Source organism: Capra hircus, chromosome 3, assembly GCF_001704415.2.
Source record: "Capra hircus breed San Clemente chromosome 3, ASM170441v1, whole genome shotgun sequence".
NCBI classification, from domain to species: Eukaryota; Metazoa; Chordata; class Mammalia; order Artiodactyla; family Bovidae; genus Capra; species Capra hircus.
In genome coordinates this window covers 119,249,854-119,273,621 of record NC_030810.1, presented here as the reverse complement: position 1 = coordinate 119,273,621, position 23,768 = coordinate 119,249,854, and the positions used below count along the sequence as shown (strand labels likewise).

The window sequence follows — 23,768 nt, the reverse complement described above, 5'->3', positions numbered from 1 at the left end:
AGCCACATTGCTTTCAGATGCCACAGTAATGCTGCATTATAGTTAACCTGGAGAAGGAAATGGCAATCCACTCCAGTACTCTTGCCTGGAGAATCCCATGGACAGAGGAGCCTGGTTGGGCTACAGTCCCTGGAGTCACAAAGAGTCAGACATGACTGAGCGCCTAAGTGCATAGTCAACCACAAAATCTCAGTGGTATACAATAGTACATTTTTATTTATCTCATGAATATGTGGGGTTCAATTGCTCTTGGCTGGATTTGGCTGATCTTGCCTAGGCTTGTTCATATGCCTGGGGTTGAGCAGGTTATCATCCAGGATGGCTTCAGACAGGATAACTGGGAATTGTGGCTGACATAACTGGGACAGTGACTCTATGTACCTTATATTGGGCTAGCCCAGGCATGTAGTCATGGCAATATCAGAAGAGCAAGAAAGAGCAAGTCTAATGCACAAACATTTTTCAAACCTCTGTGTCATGTTTGTTAACATCCCATGGGCCAAAACGTCCACAAGGATGAGCCCAGCATGGGAGGACACTGCAAGGGCATAGATGCAAGTAGGGTTGAAGAAGTGGAGCCATTAATGCAGTCAGTCTACCATAGAAACACTGTTTCTGAACTACCAGGACTATGTGATCCTGAAACCTGCCCTCTTTTTCGTTTCTCTATACCATCTCTGAAAATAAGAGACTATAGAAATACACATACAAATATGAACAGGGCCTGTTTCCTGTCCTGAAATCCAATGGGGAAGACAACATACACAAAATCAGCGCCATTGGAGACTTCAGTATGTGCTATAATACAAAGGCGTAACAAAATATTTAGTATGATCGTATAGACAAGGGAATGAGTCATTTGTTGAAAAAGTCATTTGTTTAAGAGATGATATTATGCAGTGGACAAGCATATGCTCCTGATCCTAGTTTTAGATATTGACTCTGTCAGTATCCTCTGTCACCACTAACCATGGGATCTTGTTCATGTTAAACTCTCTGTACCTCAGTTTTCTCATTTGTAAAATGGACATAATAATAATAATACCTTTTAATCAGCTTTTTGTCTGGAGTAAAGAAAATGATTATATAAAGCACTTGAAAGTGCCAGGCACATAGCATGTGTTCCACAAAGATGAGCTGTTATTGTTTGAGCAATTGGTAGAATCTTTCTGTGCTGGGAGACGATACAACACATCTAACTTTATTGGGTCCCCTACTGAGTGTCTGGTTTCCCTGGAAGAGGGTCAGTTCTACCAATGCAGACTCAACAAGCATTTTTTGAACAACATATCAGGCTCTGTGGTAAAGGCAGCTACGTAAGTTGTTTGGAGACTCTATTACCAGGTAAGAACTTCTTTGTTCCCTTCCTCTTGGCATCTGCACCCCTTGAGTCAGGGGACAGACTCCTGTTAGAGATTGGAAAGGAGGCTTTCTGGGAACTAAGAGCTAGTCCCTCTGGCTTTCAATATTTCCCTATTTTGACACTAACATCTTTTTTTTTTTTTTCCTTCTCTTCAGCATGTTTGGGATGGCATACCTCATCTGCAACAGAAATGAGCGTTACCCTTTGCTGGGTAGGTAGTGGGCCTTGATTTTTAAACCTCTTTATTGAACTATAACATGACATACAGAAAAGTACACCAATAATAAATCCTCAGCTTAGTGAATTTTCACAAAATGAACATATAATCGCCATCCAGGCCAAGGAATTAACAAAGGAAAAAAAAAATAGCAGTACTCTGGAAGCCCTCAGATGCTTTATTCCTCTCCCTTTAAATTACTTCAGTTCAGTTCAGTTCAGTTGCTCAGTAGTGTCTGACTCCTTACCACCCCATGGGCTGCAGCACGCCAGGCTTCCCTGTCCATCACCCACTCACCACCACCATCACCTAAATTACTCAGGCCTGTTCTTAAAATTTATATGAATGAAATCCTACATTGCATAGTTACATAAGCCTTCTTTTAGTCAACATTATGTTGTGATATTCACCCATATTATTGGCTGTATCTATAATTCATTCATTTTCATTGCTATGTAGTAGAGTTGGCCCTCTGTATTGGCAGTGTCAGCATCCACGGATTCAAACAACCACAAAGCAAAAATACCTTTTTTAAGAAAATTCCAAAAAGCTAAACTTGAATTTGTTGCACACAAGCAACTATTCATGTTGCATTTACATTGTATTTGCTATTACAATTCATCTAGAGATGATTTAAAATATACAGAGGATATGTGTAGATTATATGCAAATACACCATTTTCTATAACGGACTTGAGCATCTGTGGATTTTGTATCCTTGGGGGTCCTGGAACCAATTTCCTGTGGGATACAGAGAGATGACTATATTCCATTTTATAAATATACAACAATGTATTCCTTCTGTATTTGTACATTTGAGTTATTTCCAGTTTGGGTTCTTATGAATAATACTGCCATAAAAAGTTTTGTATAAGTCTTATGATGAACATATGTTTGCATTTCTGCTGTTGGGTATATATATGTATGCTGCTGCTGCTGCTGCTAAGTCGCTTTAGTCGTGTCTGACTCGTAGCGACCCCATGGACGGCAGCCTACCAGGCTCCTCCATCCATGGGATTTTCCAGTCAAGAGTACTGGAGTGGGGTGCCATTGCCTTCTCCAATATATATGTATATACAGGTGATATTGTTGCAAAAGGTACAGTTTTGGTAGATGACGCCAAATAATTTTCTAAAATGGTTGTTTGATTATACTCTGACCGATAGTATTACAAATGTTCTATTTGTTTCTCATTCTTACCAACAACTTAGTTTTATCAGTCTTTGTACTTTTAATAATTCTTTTGGTATTATAGTGGTGTATCATGTGGTTTCCATCTATTCCAACCCTGATGTGGTTGAGCGCCTTTTCCGAATATTTATTGGACATTTGGAAATCATCTTTTATAAAACAGACACTTTTGTCTGTATAAGATCTTTTGTTTATTTTTCAATTGGGTTGTATGTTTTTATAGATGTGTTGGAATTATATATTCTGAAAATAAGTCCATTTGTTTTTACTCTATGTAACTTTTCCCATTCTGTACTTGCCTTTTTATTCGATTAGTGATATAATTAATGAACACAATTTTTTTATTTTAATGAAATCCATCTTACTAGTCTTTTCCTCTGTAGTTAGTGCTTTTGTACACTGTTTGTGAAATCTTTCCTCACCCACAAATCATGAAGATACTTTCCTACATTCTCTTCTAGAAATTTTGTTTTAGCTTTTACTTTTAGAGCTGTGACCCAACTGGCAGTGATGTTTTTGTACTTCTTGGTAAAAGGGACCCTATCATAAGAAAGCTAACTCAAGACTAGACAGGGAAGTAGACATAAAATGAGGTAAAGAGACCGACGTGCGGCTTGGCCTGTGGATGCTGAAGGCCGCTGTTTCTAATAATGGCTTGTAGTTTCCTTCTGTCAGAAGGAATAACGGTTTGTAATTTCCTTCTGTTAGACCTGAGCATACCTAAAAGTATCATTATAAATTAAATCCTGGTCATATCTGTGTTAGGGGAATTAAGAGGAGGCTCTGCCCCACACTTTGGTGGGGTGAGGGTGAGGGGCAGTATTAGGCCAGAATCTTGATGTCAGCATAGTCTAAAAGAAAGCAACAGTTCCAAAACAGTAAAGAGCACCCAAACCAGCAGTAATGCCTCACTTTCAGTGCATTCAGGTAGTTTTCAGAGTTTGCATGCACATCATTTCTTCCAAGTCCAGACCCCCAAACTCCTGAAGGCTAGAAAGGAGAGGGAGTGTCTACTCTCACCTTTCTCCAAGGCCTTACTTTCCATCCTAGGATATGCTTGTTGTGATCATGACTGATAGCAAATGGAAATCTTAACCCCCTTTCTACAAGGTTGAGGACTCAGTATGACGGACATACTAGAACACATTGGTATAATATATATATATTTTGCAGCTGGTCTAGTTGCCTTTTTGCCCTGATTTCACCAGAATAAGATAAAAACCAGGCCTATATATCGTTCCTTAAAGCTGTAAGCAAAAACAGACTGTCTGAGGTTAGCAGGATGGAAAGTACTCTTAGAAGAGCTCCTGTACAAGAACTTCTATATGCACACTGACAACAAAACTAACATGAACAAAAAGTGTTTTTTCAAGGGTCAAAAATGCATACAATACTCTCATATATTAGGACTTTGTTTAAATAGAAACAAGGCACGCATACTTCAAGTCAAGAGGTCCTCATTTCAGAACCCAACTAAAGAAAGAATTCAGAAGTTCTTACCTCTATGTATTGTATACAAATAGAACACAAAAGGCTAGAAGAGCCTGCTCTGCGGCCTTCTGGGCCTTATTGTCTGAGTTCTTGTGTAAACTTTAAGCCAAAGAAGTGAAGTGAAAGTGAAGTCACTCAGTCGTGTCCGACTCTTTTGCGACCCCATGGACTGTAGCCTACCAGGCTCTAAGGAACAGTACTACACATCTCACAAAACCAAATTCAAATGCATTTTCAGAAAGGAAATGTTTCATCTAAAAGAAGCAGGATGGTCTACAGAGTAGTTGTCACTAAATCTTACCCAGAAATTTACATTACCAAATAAACATGTAAGCTTCTTTGTATGAAATTCTAAACTTAGAGTAGTGGTCTTGGTTTTCAATAGATTTTAAATAACACTTGGGTATGTATTAATTCTATCAATGGGGGGAAAAAGGGCACTCCACAGTAATCAGTCCATCAAAGAAGGAAGAGTCAGCCCTTATTTGTTCTCTAGCTCTTTTGACAGGAACAACCCCACAAGAGACTGAGCCAGACTTGCCTGTAACTGTGCAGGAGTCTCCAATGGAGGCATGGATCGACAGTGGCCTGCTGCAGGGCCAGGGGCACTGACTCCAACAGTCCTGGGAGCAGAGGCATACTGACATAAGTCCTTTTGAAGGAGGTTGCCATTACCACCATTACCCCTACGATAGTTTGGCCTCAGGCCAAACTCATAGTCCTACTCATCAGCAGAAAATTAGAGTAAAGATTTACGAAGCAAGGCCCCACATGTCAGAGCAAGACCCAGTTTGCCCCTCAGCCAGTCCCTCCCATCAGGAAGCTTGCATAAGCCTCTTATCCTTCTCCATCAGAGGGCAGATAGAATGAAAACCACAATCACAGAAAACTAACCAAACTGATCACATAGATCACAGCCTTGTCTAACTCAGTGAAACTATGAGCTATGCTGTGTAGGGCCACCTAAGATGGACAGGTCATGGTGGAGAGTTTTGATGAAATGTGGTCCACTGGAAAAGGGAATGGCAAACTACTTCAGCATTCTTGCCTTGAGAACCCCATGAACAGTATGAAAAGGGAAAAATATATGACACTGAAAGATGAACTCCCCAGGTCGGTAGGTGCCCAATGTGCTACTGGAGAAGAGTGAAGAAAAGCTCCAGAGGAATGAAGAGGCTAAACCAATGTGGAAACAACGCCCAGATGTGGATCTGTCTAGTAGTGAAAGTAAAGTCCAATGCTGTAAAGAACGATATTGCATATTAGGTCTATCAAGATAAATTGGAAGTGGCCAAACAGGAGATGGCAAGAGTGAACATCGGAAATTTTAGGAGTCAGTGAACTAAAATGGACCGGAATGGGCAAATTTAATTCAGATGACCATTATATCTACTACTGTGGGCAAGAATCTTTTAGAAGATATGGAGTAGCCCTCAGAGTCAACAAAAGAGTTTGAAATGCTGTACTTGGGTGCAGTCTCAAAAATGACGGAATGATCTCTGCTCATTTCCAAGGCAAACCATTCAATATAACAGTAATCCCCATCTATGCCCCAACCACTAATGCCAAAGAAGCTGAAGTTGAATGGTTCTATGAAGACCTGTGAGACCTTCTAGAACTAACACCAAAAAAGATGTCCTTTTCATCATAGGGAACTGAAATGCAAATGTAGGAAGTCAAGAGATACCTAAAGTAACAGGCAAGTTTGGCCTTGGAATACAAAATGAAGCAGGGCAAAGGCTAACAGTTTTGCCAAGAGGATGCACATGTCATAGCAAACACCCTCTTCCAGCAACACAAGAGATGGCTCTACACATGGACATCACCAGATGGTCAATACTGAAATCAAATTGATTCTATTATTTGCAGCTGAGGATGGAGAAACTCTACATAAGCAGCTAAAACAACATCGGGAGCTTACTGTTGCTCAGATCATGAACTCTTTATTGTAAATTCAGATTTAAATTGAACAAAGTGGAGAAAACCATTAGACCATTCAGTTCAGTTCAGTTGCTCAGTTATATCCAACTCTCTGCGACGCTGTGGACTGCAGCACGCCAGGCCTCCATGTCCATCACCAACTCCTGGAGTTTACTCAAACTCATGTCCATTGAGTCGGTGAGGCCATCCAACCATCTCATTCTCTATTGTACCCTTCTCTTCTTGCCTTCAATCTTTCCCAACATCAGGGTCTTTTCAAATGAGTCAGTTCTTTGCATCAGGTGGCTAAAGTATTGGAGTTTCACCTTCAACATCAGTCCTTCCAATAAACATTCAGGATTGATCTCCTTTAGGATGGACTGGTTGGATCTCCTTGCAGTCCAAGGGACTCTCAAGAGTCTTCTCCAACACCACAGTTCAAAAGCTCAATTCTTCAGTGCTCAGCTTTCTTTATAGTCCAACTCTCCCATCCATACATGACTACTGAAAAAACCATAGCCTTGACTAGATGGACCTTTGTTGGCAAAGTAATGTCTCTACTTTTTAATATGCTGTCTAGTTTGGTCATAACTTTCCGTCCAAGGACCAAGCATCTTTTGATTTCATGGCTATAGTTACCATCTCCAGTGATTTTGAAGCCCAAGAAAATAAAGTCTGACACTGTTTCCACTGTTTCCCCATCTATTTCCCATGAAGTGATGGGACCAGATGCCATTGTCTTAGTTTTCTGAATGTTGAGCTTTAAGCCAACTTTTTCACTCTCCACTTTCACTTCCATCAAGAGGCTCTTTAGTTCTTCTTCACTTTCTGCCATAAGGGTGGTGTCATCTGTATATCTGAGGTTATTGATATTTCTCCCAGCAATCTTGATTCCAGCTTGTGCTTTATCCAGCCCAGCATTTCTCATGATGTACCCTGCATATAAGTTAAATAAGCAGGGTGACAATATACAGCCTTGACATACTCCTTTTCCAATTTGGAACCAGTCTGATGTTCCATGTCCAGTTCTAACTCTTGCTTCCTGACCTGCATACAGATTTCTCAAGAGACAGGTCAGGTGGTCTGGTATTCCCATCTCTTTCAGAATTTTCCACTGGAGAAGGGAATGGCAAACCACTTCAGTTATCTTGCCTTGAGAATCCCATGAACAGATCATTCAGGTATGACCTAAATCAAATCCCTTACGATTCTACAGTGGAAGTCACAAATAGATTCAACGGATTAGATCTGATAGAGTGCCTGAAGAACTATGGATGGAGGTTCGTGACATTGTATAGAAGGCAGTAATCAAAACCATCCTCAGGAAAGAGAAATGCAAAAAGGCAAAATGGTTGTTTGAGGAGGCCTTACAAATAGCTAAGAAAAGAAGAGAAAGGCAAAGAGAAAAGGAAAGATATACCCATTTGAATGCAGAGTTCCAAAGAACAAAAGGAGAGATGAGAAAGTCTTCTAAGTGATCAGTGCAAAGAAATAGAGGAAAACAATAGAATGGGAAAGACTAGAGACCTCTTCAAGAAAACTAGAGATACTAAGGGAATATTTCATGCAAAGATGGGCACAATAAAGGACAGAAACAGTATGGACCGAACAGAAGCAGAAGATGTTAAGATGTGGCGAGAATAACAGAAGAACTATAAAAAAAAGATCTTCATGACCCAGATAACCACGATGGTGTGATCACTCACCTAGAGCCAGACGTCCTGGAGTGTGGAGCCAAGTGGGCCTTAGGAAGCCACACTGTGAACAAAGCTAGTGGAGGTGATGGAATTCCAGCTGAGTGGTTTCAATCCTAAAAAAATGAGGCTGTGAAAGTGCTGCACTCAATATACCAGCAAATTTGGAAAACTCAGCAGTGGCCACAGGACTGGAAAATGTGAAAAATTTTCACTCCAATCCCAAAGAAGGGCAATGCCAAAGAGTGTTCAAACTACCACACAATTGCACTCATGTCACGCTCTAGCAAAGTGATGCTCAAAATTCTTCAAGTAAGACTTCATGAATGGAGAAATTCCAGATGTTCAAGCTAGATTTAGAAAAAGAAGAGGAATCAGAGATCAAATGCCAACATCCATTAGACCATAGGAAAAAAAAAAGAATTCTGGAAAAACATCTACTTGTGCTTCATTGGCTACACTAAAGCCTTTGACTCTGTGGATCGCAACAAACTGTGGAAAATTCTTTAAAAAATGGGAATACCGGACCACCTTACCTGCCTTCTGCAAAACCTGTATATGGGTCAAGAAGCAACAGCTAGAATGGGACATGGAACAATGGACTGGTTCAAAACTGGAAAAAGAGTACGTCAAGGTTGTCTATTGTCACTCTGCTTATTTAACTTAAAAGCAGAATACATCATGCGAAATGCTGGACTGGAAGAAACAAAAACTGGAATCAAGATTGCTGGGAGAAATATTAATAACCTCAGATATGCAGATGACACCTCCCTTATGGCAGAAAGCAAAGAGGAACTGAAGAGCCTTTTGATGAAAGTGAAAGAGGAGAATGAAAAAGCTGGCTTAAAACTCAACATTCAGAAAACTAAGATCATGGCATCCAGTCCCATCACTTCATGGCAAATAGATGGGGAAGCAATGGAAACAGTAACAGACTATTTTCTTGGGCTCTAAAATCACTGCAGATGGTGACTGTAGCCATGAAATTAAAAGATGCTTGCTCCTTGAAAGAAAAGCTATGAGCAACCTAGACAGTATATTAAATAGCAGACACATTACTTTGCCAACAAAGATCTGTCTAGTGAAGGCTATGGTTTTTCCAGTGGTCATGTATGAATGTGAGAGCTGGACCATAAAGAAGGCTGAGCGCTGAAGAACTGATGCTTTTGAACTGCAGTGTTGGAGAAGACTCTTCAGAGTCCCTTTGACTGCAAGGAGATCAAACCAGTCAATCCTAAAGGGCATCAATCCTGAACATTCATTGGAAGGACCAATGCTGAAGCTGAAGCTCCATCAGCTTCGCCACCTGATGAAAAGAACTGACTCATTAGAAAAAGACCCTGATGCTGGGAAGGACTGAAGGCAGGAGGAGAGGGGATGACAGAGGACGAGATGGTTGGATGGCATCATCGACTTGATGGACTTGAGTTTGAGCAATCTCCAGGAGTTGGTGATGGACAGGCAAGAGTGGAGTGCTGCAATCCGTGGGGTTGCAAAGAATTGGACATGACTGAGCAACTGAACAACAGCAACATGTTTCTGTGACTCCTTCTGTCCACCGAGGTTTCAAAGATGGTAGGCTGAGTTTGAGATTTCAGTCAGGGTATCCCGTTATTCATATTTAAAAACATAAGAAAAATAAGAATGATAGGGTTGTAACCCAAGCTGACTTATTTTCCTTTTTTCTTTTTCTAATTTTTCTCTATTGTCTACAGTGAGCTTATGTTCATTTTATAATCAGAAAAATGGTATAATTTATTTTTAAAATGTATGTTGTTCTTATGATTAATCATATATATGAGGTTTTTTTAAAAAAAACAAATTGATTTTTTTTATCACTGTTAACTCTTCTTGTAGCCCTGAGTAAGTATAGTTTCTCATTTACAAAGAGTAAGTTTCCTTCACAGAATTAAAAGTAAAAATATTTTATCCATCCTGTACAACATGAGAACCTTAACTTTATAAATTGATTTCTTCATGTAATAAGCTGTAGTTACTTCTAATGTGTTATAGAAAAAATAGAAAAGGGAAAAGAAAACAAGCATTAGGGTCAGATAACCCTGATTTAATTCCTGATTGTATATTCTAAGCAAATCTCAGTTTCCTACACTAAAATTAAATTGACATCATAGTGAACATTATAAGAATCCTTTCCCTCACAGCTTATGGGCATCAAAAAAACAAAACAAAACAAAACAAACAAACAAACCTGTGAAACCACACTACTAACTGTAAAGTTGTAGCTGAAGATTAAAAAAAAATTTTAAAGTGCACAGGACCTCAAGAAACTCCATGAACAATGCCATGGAAATTCCAAGGGTATTCTTAGAAGCAGTATCACTGTGTGCTTTTTTATATCTCTAGACAATTTTATGTTGATTGGGTTTGCTCCCTTTTTGAAAAACAAAAATAACAGGACGTGAGGAGGAGATCAAATACTTCATGTGTACTATGAAGAAATTTTTGATGTCTAACTGCAGTCAAGTCCTGATGTATGAAGGAATAGCGGGATATGGAAAAAGTCAGATACTTGTGGAAATTGAGTACCTGGCCCAAGGTGAGAACCACAGGTGAGTGTCTTGCAATGACCACTTTTTTGTGGATCCAGAGAATCCTGACATCCTTAAGAATTTCATGTGTTTTAATGTTCCTCTCCTTTTATAGGTTGCCTCTTATAAACTACCCACAATCTATCAGTTATTATTGGGTATCATGCCCCTTATGCTAAATAAGTAATTAATGAGAAACATATTGAAGTGAGAAAATAAAAAGCTGGGTTGACCCCTTGAGATCCTAATTTAATGCCTGGAGGGGCTTGGATATCAATATTTTAAGTTTCCTAATGCTCAGACAGTTTGAGAACAAATGGTATAGATGCTGAAACCAAAGCTAGATTTGGTCTGAAGCAAATACATAAGCTTATCCTGTAGTTGACAGGGAATCACTAGTTCAAATCACTGAGCCCTGAGAATGTGCTTAGAGAACGGAAGGCCTCTGGATTTTCCTTTGAAAGGCAGAGCTAATGTACTTGCCTCTTGCTATCTGTCTCTTTTCAAAGAAGGAATGTCATGGGGGCTGTCTTTGGGACAGCCTGTCTCATGGAGGTGAACGGTGTGGTATTCGATAACAGTGACGATAACCAAGACAATGGTAATTGTGTCACACATCCTCTCACCATCTAACATAAAGGCTTAATGGGGAAATTCTTATTAGTCTTAGTTTTGGCTATGTTTCTACTCTCTTTAAATGTCAGGCCTGAGAGAGGCTAGTTTTTGAATGTATTTAACATTCCTGAGGGAATAATTCAAAATAACCAAAGACATTTTATTTATTCCATCACTTACTGAGTATTTATAGTACCCAAGTGTTGTATTAGTTTGCTAGAGCTACCGTGACAAAGCACCACAAACTAGATGGCTTAAACAACAGAAGTATATTGTCTGTATATAGGAGGATAGAAGTCTTAAGATCCTGGTGTCGTAAAGTTGGTTCCTTCCATCAGCTGTGAGGGACAATCCGTTTTGTCCCTCTTTCCTAGCTTCTGGTGGCTTGCTGGCGATCACTGGTATTCCTTGGCTTGTGGGAGCACTACGCCAATCTCTGCCTCCATTTTCATGTGATACTCTCCATGTGTGTTGTCTGTGTCCAAATTTCCCCCTTCCCCCAAAATACATTTAAAAACTCCCTCTGATTCCTGACTTTCTTATAAACAGGACTATTGCTATTGTGTTGACTAAGATCAGCTTCAATCAAAATTTTTATACCATCCAGATACTCATGGCCAATGTACTAGGTCTGGATACTTGCAAACATTATAAAGAGCGACAGACTAACCTTCAAAGTAAAGTCAAGTCACTGTTGGATGAAAAGTTCCATTGTCTTCTTAATGACATTTTCCATGTGCAGGTAACGAGCTGGTGTTTAGACTCCTGTGAGAAGTTGTTAAGGGGCAGTGAGGCCATCCCTCTGTCATGCTTTATGACACTGCATCTCTTTGGCTTTCATGATACTTTCCTTTTCTTATCTAGGGCGTCCAAGGTGGTAAGGAAATGGCTCCCAATCCTTGAATGAACACCCACCTTCCTAAGATATATTGGTACCAGACTCAAGAAAATCCAGATAAACACCCGCTGATTCTTTTTTTTTTTTTTTTTTCCCCTCACCTTCCCATCCTAGGTATACTATACTAGCTAGTCAAGGGCACAGAATCCCTCTGCTCCCAAAGGTGATTGCCAATGCAAAGATAAAGAGTGTGCCGTGTTTTTTCTCATATCTATTAGATTCAATGACATAGAGTATTAGAGCTGGAAGAGATGTTATGAATTATCTAACATACGAGGATTTTAAGGCACAGAACAGTAAAGTGAATTGCCAAAGACATACAACTAGTAGTTCCCTCTGCTATTTTCCAATACTCAATATTCTTATAATTTTTTATATAGTTCCCTATTTCACGAGAGGTTTCCAAGATGAGCACCATGAGAAAGCAAAAGCAGTTGGAGGCGTTGTTTATGAAGATCTTGGAGCAAGTAAGAGCATCTATGGGTCAGATAATGGAGGGGAGGGGAGAAACTAGGCGTCTCACCACAAAGCCAGGTTGCCTCAAGAGTTCAGATTCCAATGACAAGAAGCTGTGAATTATGTGAAAGCTTTAACCCAAAGTGTTTCATTGTCCTCCATCCTTCGAAACCTCAAGGTGAGAGTCTATTCAGAATTTAGTTGTATTTGAAAGGAGTCCTTTAACATTACTCCTGAGAGTTTGGCCTCTTCTTAAAACCAGTCCTCTTTTTTTCCCTCCCTCTGTATAAGAAGCAATCTATCAAACCAGATATGTATACAGGCTCTGCAGTCAGACTATAAGAGCTTGAGCCCTTAGGCCTATCATTTGCTACCTAGGTAAGCTTGATCAAATGACTCCACCTGTCCATGCTTTTACTTTATCTTCTATAAAGTGAAGAAATACTAGTACCCAGCTCACAGGGTTATAAAGTTTAAATGACTAGATTATGTGTAAAACACTTAGAATAGAGTCTCTTTTATTGAAGCCACTCAGCCAATGTTAACTTTTTCTCTCTGAGTAATATCATGACTGTGCATTATATGCGGGTGATCACCAACTTTGTATCCCATTCCCTAGCTCTCTTATAAGCACCAGAACCATATTTCGAAGAACCTTCTGTGTATTCCACTTGGATACAGGGAATCATACCCAGTTCAGTGTCTAACACTAAATTCATTTTTTTCCCCTACTTCAGTACCCGATCTTCCTCATCCTGATCCTGACCTTTGATTTAGTTAATAACAAGTTCATTCACACATCATTCAAGTTACCTTTGCTACCTTCCTCACTATTTGCCACATCTGCATCTACTCTGCGGCCAAGTCCTACATGTCGACCTCAGACCGACTCTGAAAGCCTTCCATCCTGGGTTCCCCGCTAGAGTTCAGGCTCTTTCTCTTCTGTTACTATAGCTTTCCAGCTCATCTCTGTGCGTCACACCTCTCCACGGCAATTTGTCCTCCATATAACTGCCAGAGTGTATGCAAATTGCTCCAGCCTCTGCTTTATACTAGTCAAACAAATCTCAATACTAATGAGATAAAAGCCAAAAGCCTTTTTTTAACCTTGGAGAAATGCTACTCGTCGTTCAGTGTCACCTCTCCAGTGAGAACTCCCCCAAATCACAAGGCATGACTAATTCCTCTCCCACTCTGCCTCTGTAACACTGTGAACATACTTCTTACTATGTTTTCCATACTGTATTGCAATTTGCTACTTAAATCTGTGTCTCTCTCCCTCAGGAGATTGTGGATTTCTCAAGGAGAGGGAGCCTCTTATACATTTTTGTATCGCTATTGACCAGAAGAATGTTTGGCACATAATAAACAATTCAAGTTTGTGGCAATAAATGTACAATAGAACTTCCTTCTTTTCCACTGCAGGCAAATAAGGCCATATCAGTAACTTCTAAATGTCAGATTTTGAGGACTGTTTGCATCACAAATATCCAGGAAGCTTGATAAAATATATGTATTTATGAGTTCTATCTGAAACTGAAAAAGGCTTGGTTTGAGCCTAGGAATCTGTTTAGTTTGTTTTTAAAATTCCTCAGTGGTTCTGATCCAAATCTAGTTGGAAACTGTGACTAAAGCTGTGCTTTGACTCAGTGCTATGATGACAATCTTTGGACCATTTACTATCAGTGTGATCTTGGGCAAGTGGCTTAACTTTTCTGTGCCTTAATTTTCTCAGTAAATAGAGTCAATAGTGCCACCTCTGTAAACATGAAGATTTTTAATGAATTAATTTATGGAAGTGCATCACACAGTGCTGGGAACATAGTAGGTACAGTGTAAATATTGACTTTTATTCACATTAGATATGACCCAACTCAATCTATTAAAAATTTTTTTTAAACATATTTGGCTGTTCTGTGTCTTAGTTGCAGCCCACAGGATCTTCAGTCTTCACTGTGGCATGCAAGGTCTTATAGTTGTGGCATGTGGGATCTAGTTCCCTGGCCAGGGATCAGACTGGGGCCCCTTGCATTGGGAGCAGAGAGTCTCAGCTGCTGGACCACCAGGGAGTCTTCAGTCTTCTTACTTTAAATCTATGGAAGCTGGGGCCAATGATGTACTATTGAATTCATGTGGGGATTTTGGTTCTTGCTTTACTCTCCTCAATTCACAAATAGTTCACTGATAAGACCATTCTATGACTAAAACTCACATTCCTATCTGCCCATAGATATTTTTAAAGATATGAGTTTTAAAGATATTAGTCAAAGACAAAACAAAGCAATGGGATGCTAACCCCTATTCATTAAAATGTTCTCAGAGTCAGTGAAGAGCTTACAATCTGGTGACAGAATGTGTATGTGATAAGACAGGCTATATAATACTTCAGAATGTGTATGTGATATGACAGGCTTCGTCTTCTGAAATCTGGAAGTACCCTTCACTGCTTTGGTGTATAAAAGCACGTAGAGGGAAAGAATTGCTTAACAATCACTTCTCAGACGGAACCAGGAGAAGCCAAGGGTAGTCTGGAGCAGTAAGAATGGGAAAAGTTTTCTCCATTTAGATATCTTACACTGTGGAAATATAGAGCCCGCTACACAAGGGCTCACACTGAAATGTGAGCTCTATGTTTTGTCTAATACTGCGTCCCCAGTGCTCAGAACAGCACCTGACACTAAGCGATGCACGGTCAATGCTTAATGAGTGAATAAATAATTCAGACTAGTTAGGGAAAAGTAGTCTACATGCAAAAAGGACACTGGATCTGTTGTTAAGTGTAACGTGCTATAATTCAAGCTAGAACAGCATAAACTGCTGCCAGGGCAAAGACCAGATCAATTCCTCTCAGCACTTTGCCTCCCGCACCCAGCCCAGTGAGTGCTTGGTAAAGATGTATTGAATAGATGTTGGCTGAATAAATGTCAAATAGGTATTTCCAGGAGACCTGCATTTTTCAATAAATTAGAATGACTTGAAGTAAATCTCAGTTATTTTTATGTGATGGATGTTCAACTTGACTACAACCCATCTATCCTATACATCATCTTGTCACAAAGATCTGACCAAGTATGAGTTTCTTCCAGCCAATTCAGTCCCGGTGGTCACAAATTCCAAGTTAGCAGAATCTAAATTATCACAAAGATACTGGAAAGAAAAGATTTAACTTAGCTTCGCAAAACTCAGTGGAAACACATGTATACCCATACATATGTATAAAAACCTGAACTCATGGGAGTTCCCTGGTGGTCCGACTAGGATTCAGTGCTCTCACTGCTGTGGCCCAAGTTCAGTCCCTTGTCGGGGAACTGAGATCCCGCAAGTCTGGTGGTGCAGCCAAAAAACAAAACAAAACCAAAAAAACCCTGAAGTCCTACAGCATTTTTCCTTCTATTTCTTCGCCTTGTTTAGACAGTGAAAGAGGAAAGGATCATTTTCATCATTGACGAGGGCCAGTTTATCGATTCAGCCTCCTGGACCTTTATGGAAAAGCTGATCCGGTCTGTTCCCATCTTCATCGTCATGTCCCTGTCCCCCTTTGCCAACACGCCCTGTGCAGCCGCCAGTGCCATAATGAAGAACAGGAACACCACCTATGTCACCCTGGGGCCTGTGCAGCCTAAGGACATCCTCAACAAAGTCTGCCTAGACCTCAGTGTCAGGGGCATCCCCAAAGAACTGGACACGTGAGTAACCCATTATTCTAAGGCCTTGACAGCTGCACTTATTCACCAGGTCCAAACTTCATCAGAGTCCTTAGGTTGTGTCTGAAAGCACCCGTTTCAGTATTCTTGCTGGTCCTGCCTTTCACAGGGGCCACTGAACGTGCTTGATAGGATGGATGCTGCTCACCTTTTCTTTTTATGGTCCCTGTTACATTATGTTCAGCTTTGCTTAGAGGCATGAGTTTTGTTTCCCTTTCATCAAGCTGGGATTAGGTACACTCAACTCTAACCTACAGTGACTAAGGTCACAGTCATGGGCAAGTGACATGAAAGGCAAATTGGTAAACATTAAAGACCGCAACCCACAACTGAGCCAGGCCTTAGTCACCAGTAATAACACGGTCTGCTACTGGTGTTCCTTTTCGTGGTAGACGTTGATATCTTCTCAGTGACTCCTCTGCTGGGTCTTGTCAGCAGTCCCCTTAACAACATAGACAGTGCCCCTTCCTTAGCTGTCTGTTTACAACTCACCATGATATCTGTTCTTTATAATGAGGTTATCTTGCTTCTGGAAGAGCAATGTCTCAGACACCAGGCATGAATTTGCCATGTTCTCTCCCTTTGACTCCCTGTCTCTCCCTCTTTATCTCTGTATTTATTTATTCAATATGTATATATTTATTATATACATGCATTACCTTTTGATCTAGCCTTCCTAATTCTAGGACTGTGTCTCAAAGATATATTTACAGGGAACTATACTCAAAATTTTGTAATAACCTATAAGGGAAAAGAATCTGAACATATATATAACACAGTTATATGTATGTGTGTGTGTATATATAATCACTTTGCTGTATACCTGAAAATAATACAACATTGTATATATATTGACAAAAATATGAACACGGTTGGACATATGGACAGGGTTTTTATTGAGGCATTATTTATACTAGTAAAAGACAGAAAACAATCCAAATGTCCATCTCTAAGAGGACAGTTAGAGTAAAGTAGGATGCATCCACAAAATGGAGCCCTACATAGCTACAAAAAGAAATAAGAAAGTTCTACTGACATAGAGGGATGACCAAGATACATTACTGAGGGAAAAACAAGGGGAAGCCTAGTGTGCAGTATGTACAAAGTGGTGTTTTTTTAATCTAAGGAAGGGAGTGAAATATATATGTGCATTTTCTATAGTTTTTGAAAGAAACCTTGAAAAGATAAGTCAGAAACTAATCTAAATGGTTACTTATAAGGTGAGGTAGGGAAGCAAGACTGAAGGTGTACCTTATTACATAGTCCTGAATTTGGAAAGATTTAAATGTTTATGTAATTTTCAAAAATGAAAGAAAAAGAAGCAAAGGCAATCCCTAAAAATGGAAAACAAACCAAAACAAATGGAGAAAGAAATGTGATTATTTTTGAGTGATTGAGAAGATTCAAATATTTTTCCTTCCTAAAAGATAGTTCTTTGATATAAATAGGTTGCCTCATTTTCACTACAGGTATCTGGCAGAGGGAAGCTGTGGAATTCCGTTTTACTGTGAAGAATTGCTTAAAAACCTAGACCATCACAGGGTACTTGTTTTCCAAGCAATGGAGTCTGAGGAAAAGACAAATGTGACCTGGAATAACCTGTTCAGTAAGTCCTGTAATGATGGTTCTTTCTCTCACTCTCCTTCTGAAGAGAGGGTGGCAAGAGTAGGCTTTTCTGTAGGCTTCTTCCTGAAAGGGTTTGAGGAGGCAGTGAATGCTGGACTTAATATCCCAGACTGTGAGAGAACTTAACATTGCCTGGGACTCACTGAACTGAGAGGAAGAATGTAGACCTGTAATCGAAATGAAAGAACGGAGAATCTTAAAGCCCAGAATCAGAAGTGGTGAGGGATGTGGGTGTTATCAGGGGGAAAGAATAACTTGTTTCCCAGAGGTAAAATGATTATCTCAAAGTGAATTGTCAACAAGGTTTTCATGGTACTGAGACATGCAGAAGGATGAACTTTGAGATAATGGCACAAAGAGGCCAGGTGGAATTTTTAAGAAAATGGTTTTGTTGAGGGGAGAAGGGTGGGGGTTGGGGAAGGGGTACAGATGCAAGCTGGGGTGTAGACGATTAGGATTAATGTGAATGATAGGAAAATGTCTTGGGTGGGTATGCTAGTTATTCAGAGAGGTGGCAGTGATAAGGAGAAAAAATAATATGCTAGCAAAAAAGAAAGGAAGAACTATATTTAGAAGAAAGAAAGAAACTATATTTAGACACAAAGGTTTAAGCGGCAGCTATGAAAAAAGAGTTAGAACAGTGCAATCAAAAGAAAATTTTAGCTTTGAAGTTAGGAGTCCAGATTTCAGTTCTCCATATGACATTTAATAGCTGATATTTAGGGATTAGTCACAACCTTTATTGCCAGCTACTTGCTCTATAATGTAGAATAAAGGAACTCAAATCTTTTCGCATTTATTCACTCAACAAAGGTCTACTGAGTACCTTTCCTGTGTCTTACACCACAGTAGGCATTCTGGGGATCTCTTTGAATATAAACGAGGTGACTGAATACAATAATACTTTGTTGCCTCGATGAGTTTCTTTAATTAAACTTTTTGAGGTGATCATAAATTTACATACAGTTGTAACAAGTATTGGGTTTCCCATAACGTGTTATGGGAAAACTCAAATGAACTTTCTGGCTAAAACAATAATATGGAGAGATTCTATTAATATATACCCTTTGCCTGGTTTTCCCTCATAGTAATCAGCAAAACTCTACAGTATAATATCACAACCAGTATATTAATATTGATACAGTCAAGATACGTAATACTTTCATCACCACGAGGATCCCTCACGTTGCCGTTACAACCACTCCACTTCTTTCCCACCCATACTTCCTTCCCTGGTAATCATGAATCAGTTCTTCATATCTATAATTTTGTGACTTTAAGAAATTTTTATAAATGGAATAATACAGTATATGTAATCTTTTGAGATTGTTTGTCACTCAGCATAACTCTCTGAAGATTATCTGTTGTGTGTATTGGTAGTTTGGTCTTAGCGGTTGCTGAGTAATGTTCCATGGTCTGGACATACCATAGGTTGTTTAGCCACTCACCTGTTGAGGACACCTGGGCTGTATACAAAACAAAGAATGCTAAAAACACTATTGGGTCAACTGACAAAAGTGGAAGATGAACAGTAAAAGATGATAAGTATATCTACTTACGTAAGAGAATTGTTATTCTTGGGGAATTCAGAGTAAAGCATTTGGGAGTAAAAGGGCATAATTTATGCAACTTAATACTCAAATGAAATGCTTCTGAAAAATATATACACAGAGAACAAAGGGTATAGCAAATGGGGCAAAATGTGAACAATAGAAGAATTTGAATAAAGATTAATAGTGTTATTCTTACAACTTTTGATAAATTTGAAACTTACCAAATAAACACATTTTTTAAACACCAAACAACTTTTACTGGTTTCCTATTGAGTTTACAATGAAATCCACACTCCCTACCTTGGACTGGAGATCCCTGTGGAGCTGCCTTCCACCCCCTCTGTGGTCTCACCAACATTCTGAAATATGCTCCAGCCACATTTCTGCTCTTCTGACACCCCGAGCTCCTGGTTGCTCCCTCTCCTCAGGTGTTTTGCATACCTACTTCCTCTTGCCCTTATCTCAGGTGTTATCTCCTCACAGTCACTTTCTCTGACCATAGCTTACTTAAGGAAGACCTTCCCTACTCTGAGCTTTTTCATTAGTCTCTATCACCGTGTTTCTTTCTTTCACAAAACTGACTCACATTATGAGGTTACCCTATTAATGTATTTATCTGTTGGTTATTATTGTCTTCCACTGTGAGAATGTCAGCTCCCTGAGGCAGGAAGTCTTATATACTCCTGAATGTCCAGTCTTAGGATGGCCTGTACCTAAAGGTCTTATACCTAGAGTGATAAAAGAATGGTCATCACAGTGCTAGGTCCTGGAAAGGGAAATTAAAAAGCATAGAAGAGCATGGATCAAGTCGTGTTCTTTATATATTTTTGGCTGTGCGGCTTGTAAGATCTCAATTCTGTGACCAGGAGTTGAACCTGAGCTACAGTAGGGAAAATGCTGAATCTGGAGGCCTGGCGTGCTGCGATCCTTGGGGTCGCAAAGAGTCAGACACGACTGAGCGACTGAACTGAACTGAACTGAATTGAACCACTAGACTTACCAGGGGACTCCCTGTCAAGTCAAATTCTTCATCCCTATTCTCCTACCCCCATGACACACGCACACCTGGTCCCTCTTCTGGTATGCTACCCTTCGTTTGCTGCCCCAATCCTGAACTCTTCCTTTGCCCCACTTGCCTCGCTGACCAGTCCTCAGATTGGCTCCTGCCCCGGGTCTATGTTCTGAGGAGGACATTCTTCACATTCCATTCTCAACCTTTCTCTTTGCTAACTTAGTACTCTCTCTCCACTTGTTTTCAGTTTTTCATTAATTTTCCAACCTTCTATGTGTAAAGTGCACATGTGAGTGAGTATGTGTGTGTTTGTATACATAATATCCAACCTTAATTTCATTCTTAATTCCAGACCCATATTTCCAATTGCCCATTGGACTGTCCTATACATCCCGCCAAACTCAAAAAATATAAAATGCAACGCATTACCTCCCTCTCGTACTGCATCTCCTCTTGTATTTCCCAGCTGGATTATTGGCAACACTCATGTTTCTCTCACCTTCATCACTATCTTGCCTAGGTCTCATTTTCTCAATATCATTAGTATTCTTTGCATTCAGTTCAGTTCAGTTCAGTCCAGTTCAGTCGCTCAGTCGTGTCCGACTCTCTGTGACCCCATGAATCGCAGCATGCCAGGCCTCCCTGGCCATCACCATCTCCCGGAGTTCACTCAGACTCACGTCCATCGAGTCCGTTATGCCATCCAGCCATCTCATCCTCGGTCGTCCCCTTCTCCTCCTGCCTCCAATCCCTCCCAGCATCAGAGTCTTTTCCAATGGGTCAACGTTTCGTATGAGGTGTCCAAAGTACTGGAGCTTCAGCTTTAGCACCATTCCTTCCAAAGAAATCCCAGGGTTGATCTCCTTCAGAATGGACTGGTTGGATCTCCTTGCAGTCCAAGGGACTCTCAAGAGTCTTCTCCAACACCACAGTTCAAAAGCATCAATTCTTCGGCACTCAGCCTTCTTCACAGTCCAACTCTCACATCCATACATGACCACAGGAAAAACCATAACCTTGACTAGACGGACCTTAGTCAGCAAAGTAATGTCTCTGCTTTTGAATATACTATCTAGATTGGTCATAACTTTTCTTCCAAGGAGTAAGTGTCTTTTAATTCCATGGCTGCAATCACCATCTGCAGTGATTTTGGAGCCTAAAAAAAATAAAGTCTGACACTGTTTCCACTGTTTCCCCATCTATTTCCCATGAAGTGATGGGACCAGATGCCATGATCTTTGTTTTCTGAATGTTGAGCTTTAAGCCAACCTTTTCACTCTCCTCTTTCACTTTCATCAAGAGGCTTTTTAGCTCCTCTTCACTTTCTGCCATAAGGGTGGTGTCATCTGCATATCTGAGGTGATCGATATTTCTCCCGGCAATCTTGATTCCAGCTTGTGTTTCTTCCAGTCCAGCGTTTCTCATGATGTACTCTGCATAGAAGTTAAATAAGCAGGGTGACAATATACAGCCTTGACATACTCCTTTTCCTATTTGGAACCAGTCTGTTGTTCCCTGTCCAGTTCTAACTGTTGCTTCCTGACCTGCATACAGATTTCTCAAGAGGCAGGTTAGGTGGTCTGGTATTCCCATCTCTTTCAGAATTCTCCACAGTTTATTGTGATCCACACAGTCAAAGGCTTTGGCATAGTGAAAGCAGAAATAGATGTTTTTCTGGAACTCTCTTGCTTTTTCGATGATCCAGCGGATGTTGGCAATTTGATCTCTGGTTTCTCTGCCTTTTCTAAAACCAGCTTGAACATCTGGAAGTTCACAGTTCGCGTATTGCTGAAGTCTGGCTTGGAGAATTTTGAGCATTATTTACTAGCATGTGAGATGAGTGCAGTTGTGTGGTAGTTTGAGCATTCTTTGGCATTGCCTTTCTTTGGGATTGGAATGAAAACGGACCTTTTCCAGTCCTGTGGCCACTGCTGAGTTTTCCCAATTTGCTGGGATATTGAGTGCAGCACTTTCACAGCATCATCTTTCAGGATTTGAAACAGCTCCACTGGAATTCCATCACCTCCACTAGCTTTGTTCGTAGTGATGCTTTCTAAGGCCCACTTGACTTCACATTCCAGGATGTCTGGCTCTAGGTGAGTGATCACAGCATCATGATTATCTGGGTCGTGAAGATCTTTTTTGTACAGTTCTTCTGTGTATTCTTTCCACCTCTTCTTAATATCTTCTGCTTCTGTTATGTCCAAACCATTTCTGTCCTTTATCAAGCCCATCTTTGCATGAAATGTTCCCTTGGTATCTCTAATGTTCTTAAAGAGATCTCTAGTCTTTCCCATTCTGTTGTTTTCCTCTATTTCTTTGCATTGATTGCTGAAGAAGGCTTTCTTATCTCTTCTTGCTATTCTTTGGAACTCTGCATTCAGATGCTTATATCTTTCCTTTTCTCTTTTGCTTTTCGCCTCTCTTCTTTTCACAGCTATTTGTAAGGCCTCCCCAGACAGCCATTTTACATTATCACTTGCATAATCCTACCCATCTTCTCTTCCTGATATTCCATTGTCATAGTTGGAATTCCATTGGAATTCCACAGTCACATTCCATTGCCTAGAAAGGTCATACTCCAGTGTTATCTTCCTAAAAATAGTTGGTTGGATCGCTACTATCCAACTTGGGATATTTCCCCATTGTCTATGGAATAAAGCCCAAACTTCATAGTGTGGTATTGAATGCACTGCATACTCTGCTCTCAAACTTTCTGTCTAAGTACATACATCTCCTACAGTAAGTAGCACTCCAGCACTTCACCCACTGTGGTTTAGTCACACTGGCCTCTTTACATTTCCCTAAATTGCAAAGTGCTCATGGCTTCTGTGCTTTTGCATTGATCACCCTTCTATTTTCTACTTGGAATATCCCTTCATTCTTTAAGGTTCAACCAAAATATTTCTTCCTCTATGAAGCCTTCCTGAATCTACTGACTGAATTAGTTGTCCTTTATTCTGTATTCCTCTTTGCTCTTTAGCTCTTAATTCACTTTTCCTGTATTATGATTAGTTACCTAAATATCAGTTTCCATAAATTTTAAGATCTTTGAGGGCTAGAAGCATGCACTAGCTACATTTGTAGCCTTCACAGGTTCTGATGCATAAAGAGTCTATACTGTGTTATGAACTCTCCAACACTTACCATCTGTGCCTACTCATGTAGCACTTGTTTACTGTCTGGTTATCTGACTCCCTCTGTATATACCTTTTCTTTCCAGGAGTTCAGGAACTTAGTTATGGTCACCCTCATATTTCCACATTGCCTGTCTCAGTGTCTTGTATGTGTTGACTCAAGGATGAAAGAGTAGATAAAACCAAGGAGGGTCCTGGAAGGCAGGAATGGAAAAACCATACCCTTATCATCCTTCATACTGTTCATACTGTTCATGGGAGATCAAATTGCCAGCATCCACTGGATCATCGAAAAAGCAAGAGAGTTCCAGAAAAACATCTATTTCTGCTTTATTGACTATG

The 23,768-nt window shown here is 40.0% G+C and overlaps 1 protein-coding gene across 1 annotated transcript in view; it reads left to right on the top strand.

The window, feature by feature from the left end:
- The window catches only part of ADCY10 (adenylate cyclase 10, soluble), a 95,533-nt gene that overhangs the window by 22,928 nt on the left and 48,837 nt on the right, over window positions 1-23,768 (top strand). The window contains exons 12-17 of the mRNA XM_018046606.1: window positions 1,519-1,574; window positions 10,293-10,446; window positions 11,590-11,782; window positions 12,319-12,405; window positions 15,806-16,080; window positions 17,568-17,704. Of these exons, the coding sequence (XP_017902095.1) occupies window positions 1,519-1,574; window positions 10,293-10,446; window positions 11,590-11,782; window positions 12,319-12,405; window positions 15,806-16,080; window positions 17,568-17,704 (902 nt within the window). The remainder of the gene's footprint in view (window positions 1-1,518; window positions 1,575-10,292; window positions 10,447-11,589; window positions 11,783-12,318; window positions 12,406-15,805; window positions 16,081-17,567; window positions 17,705-23,768) is intronic.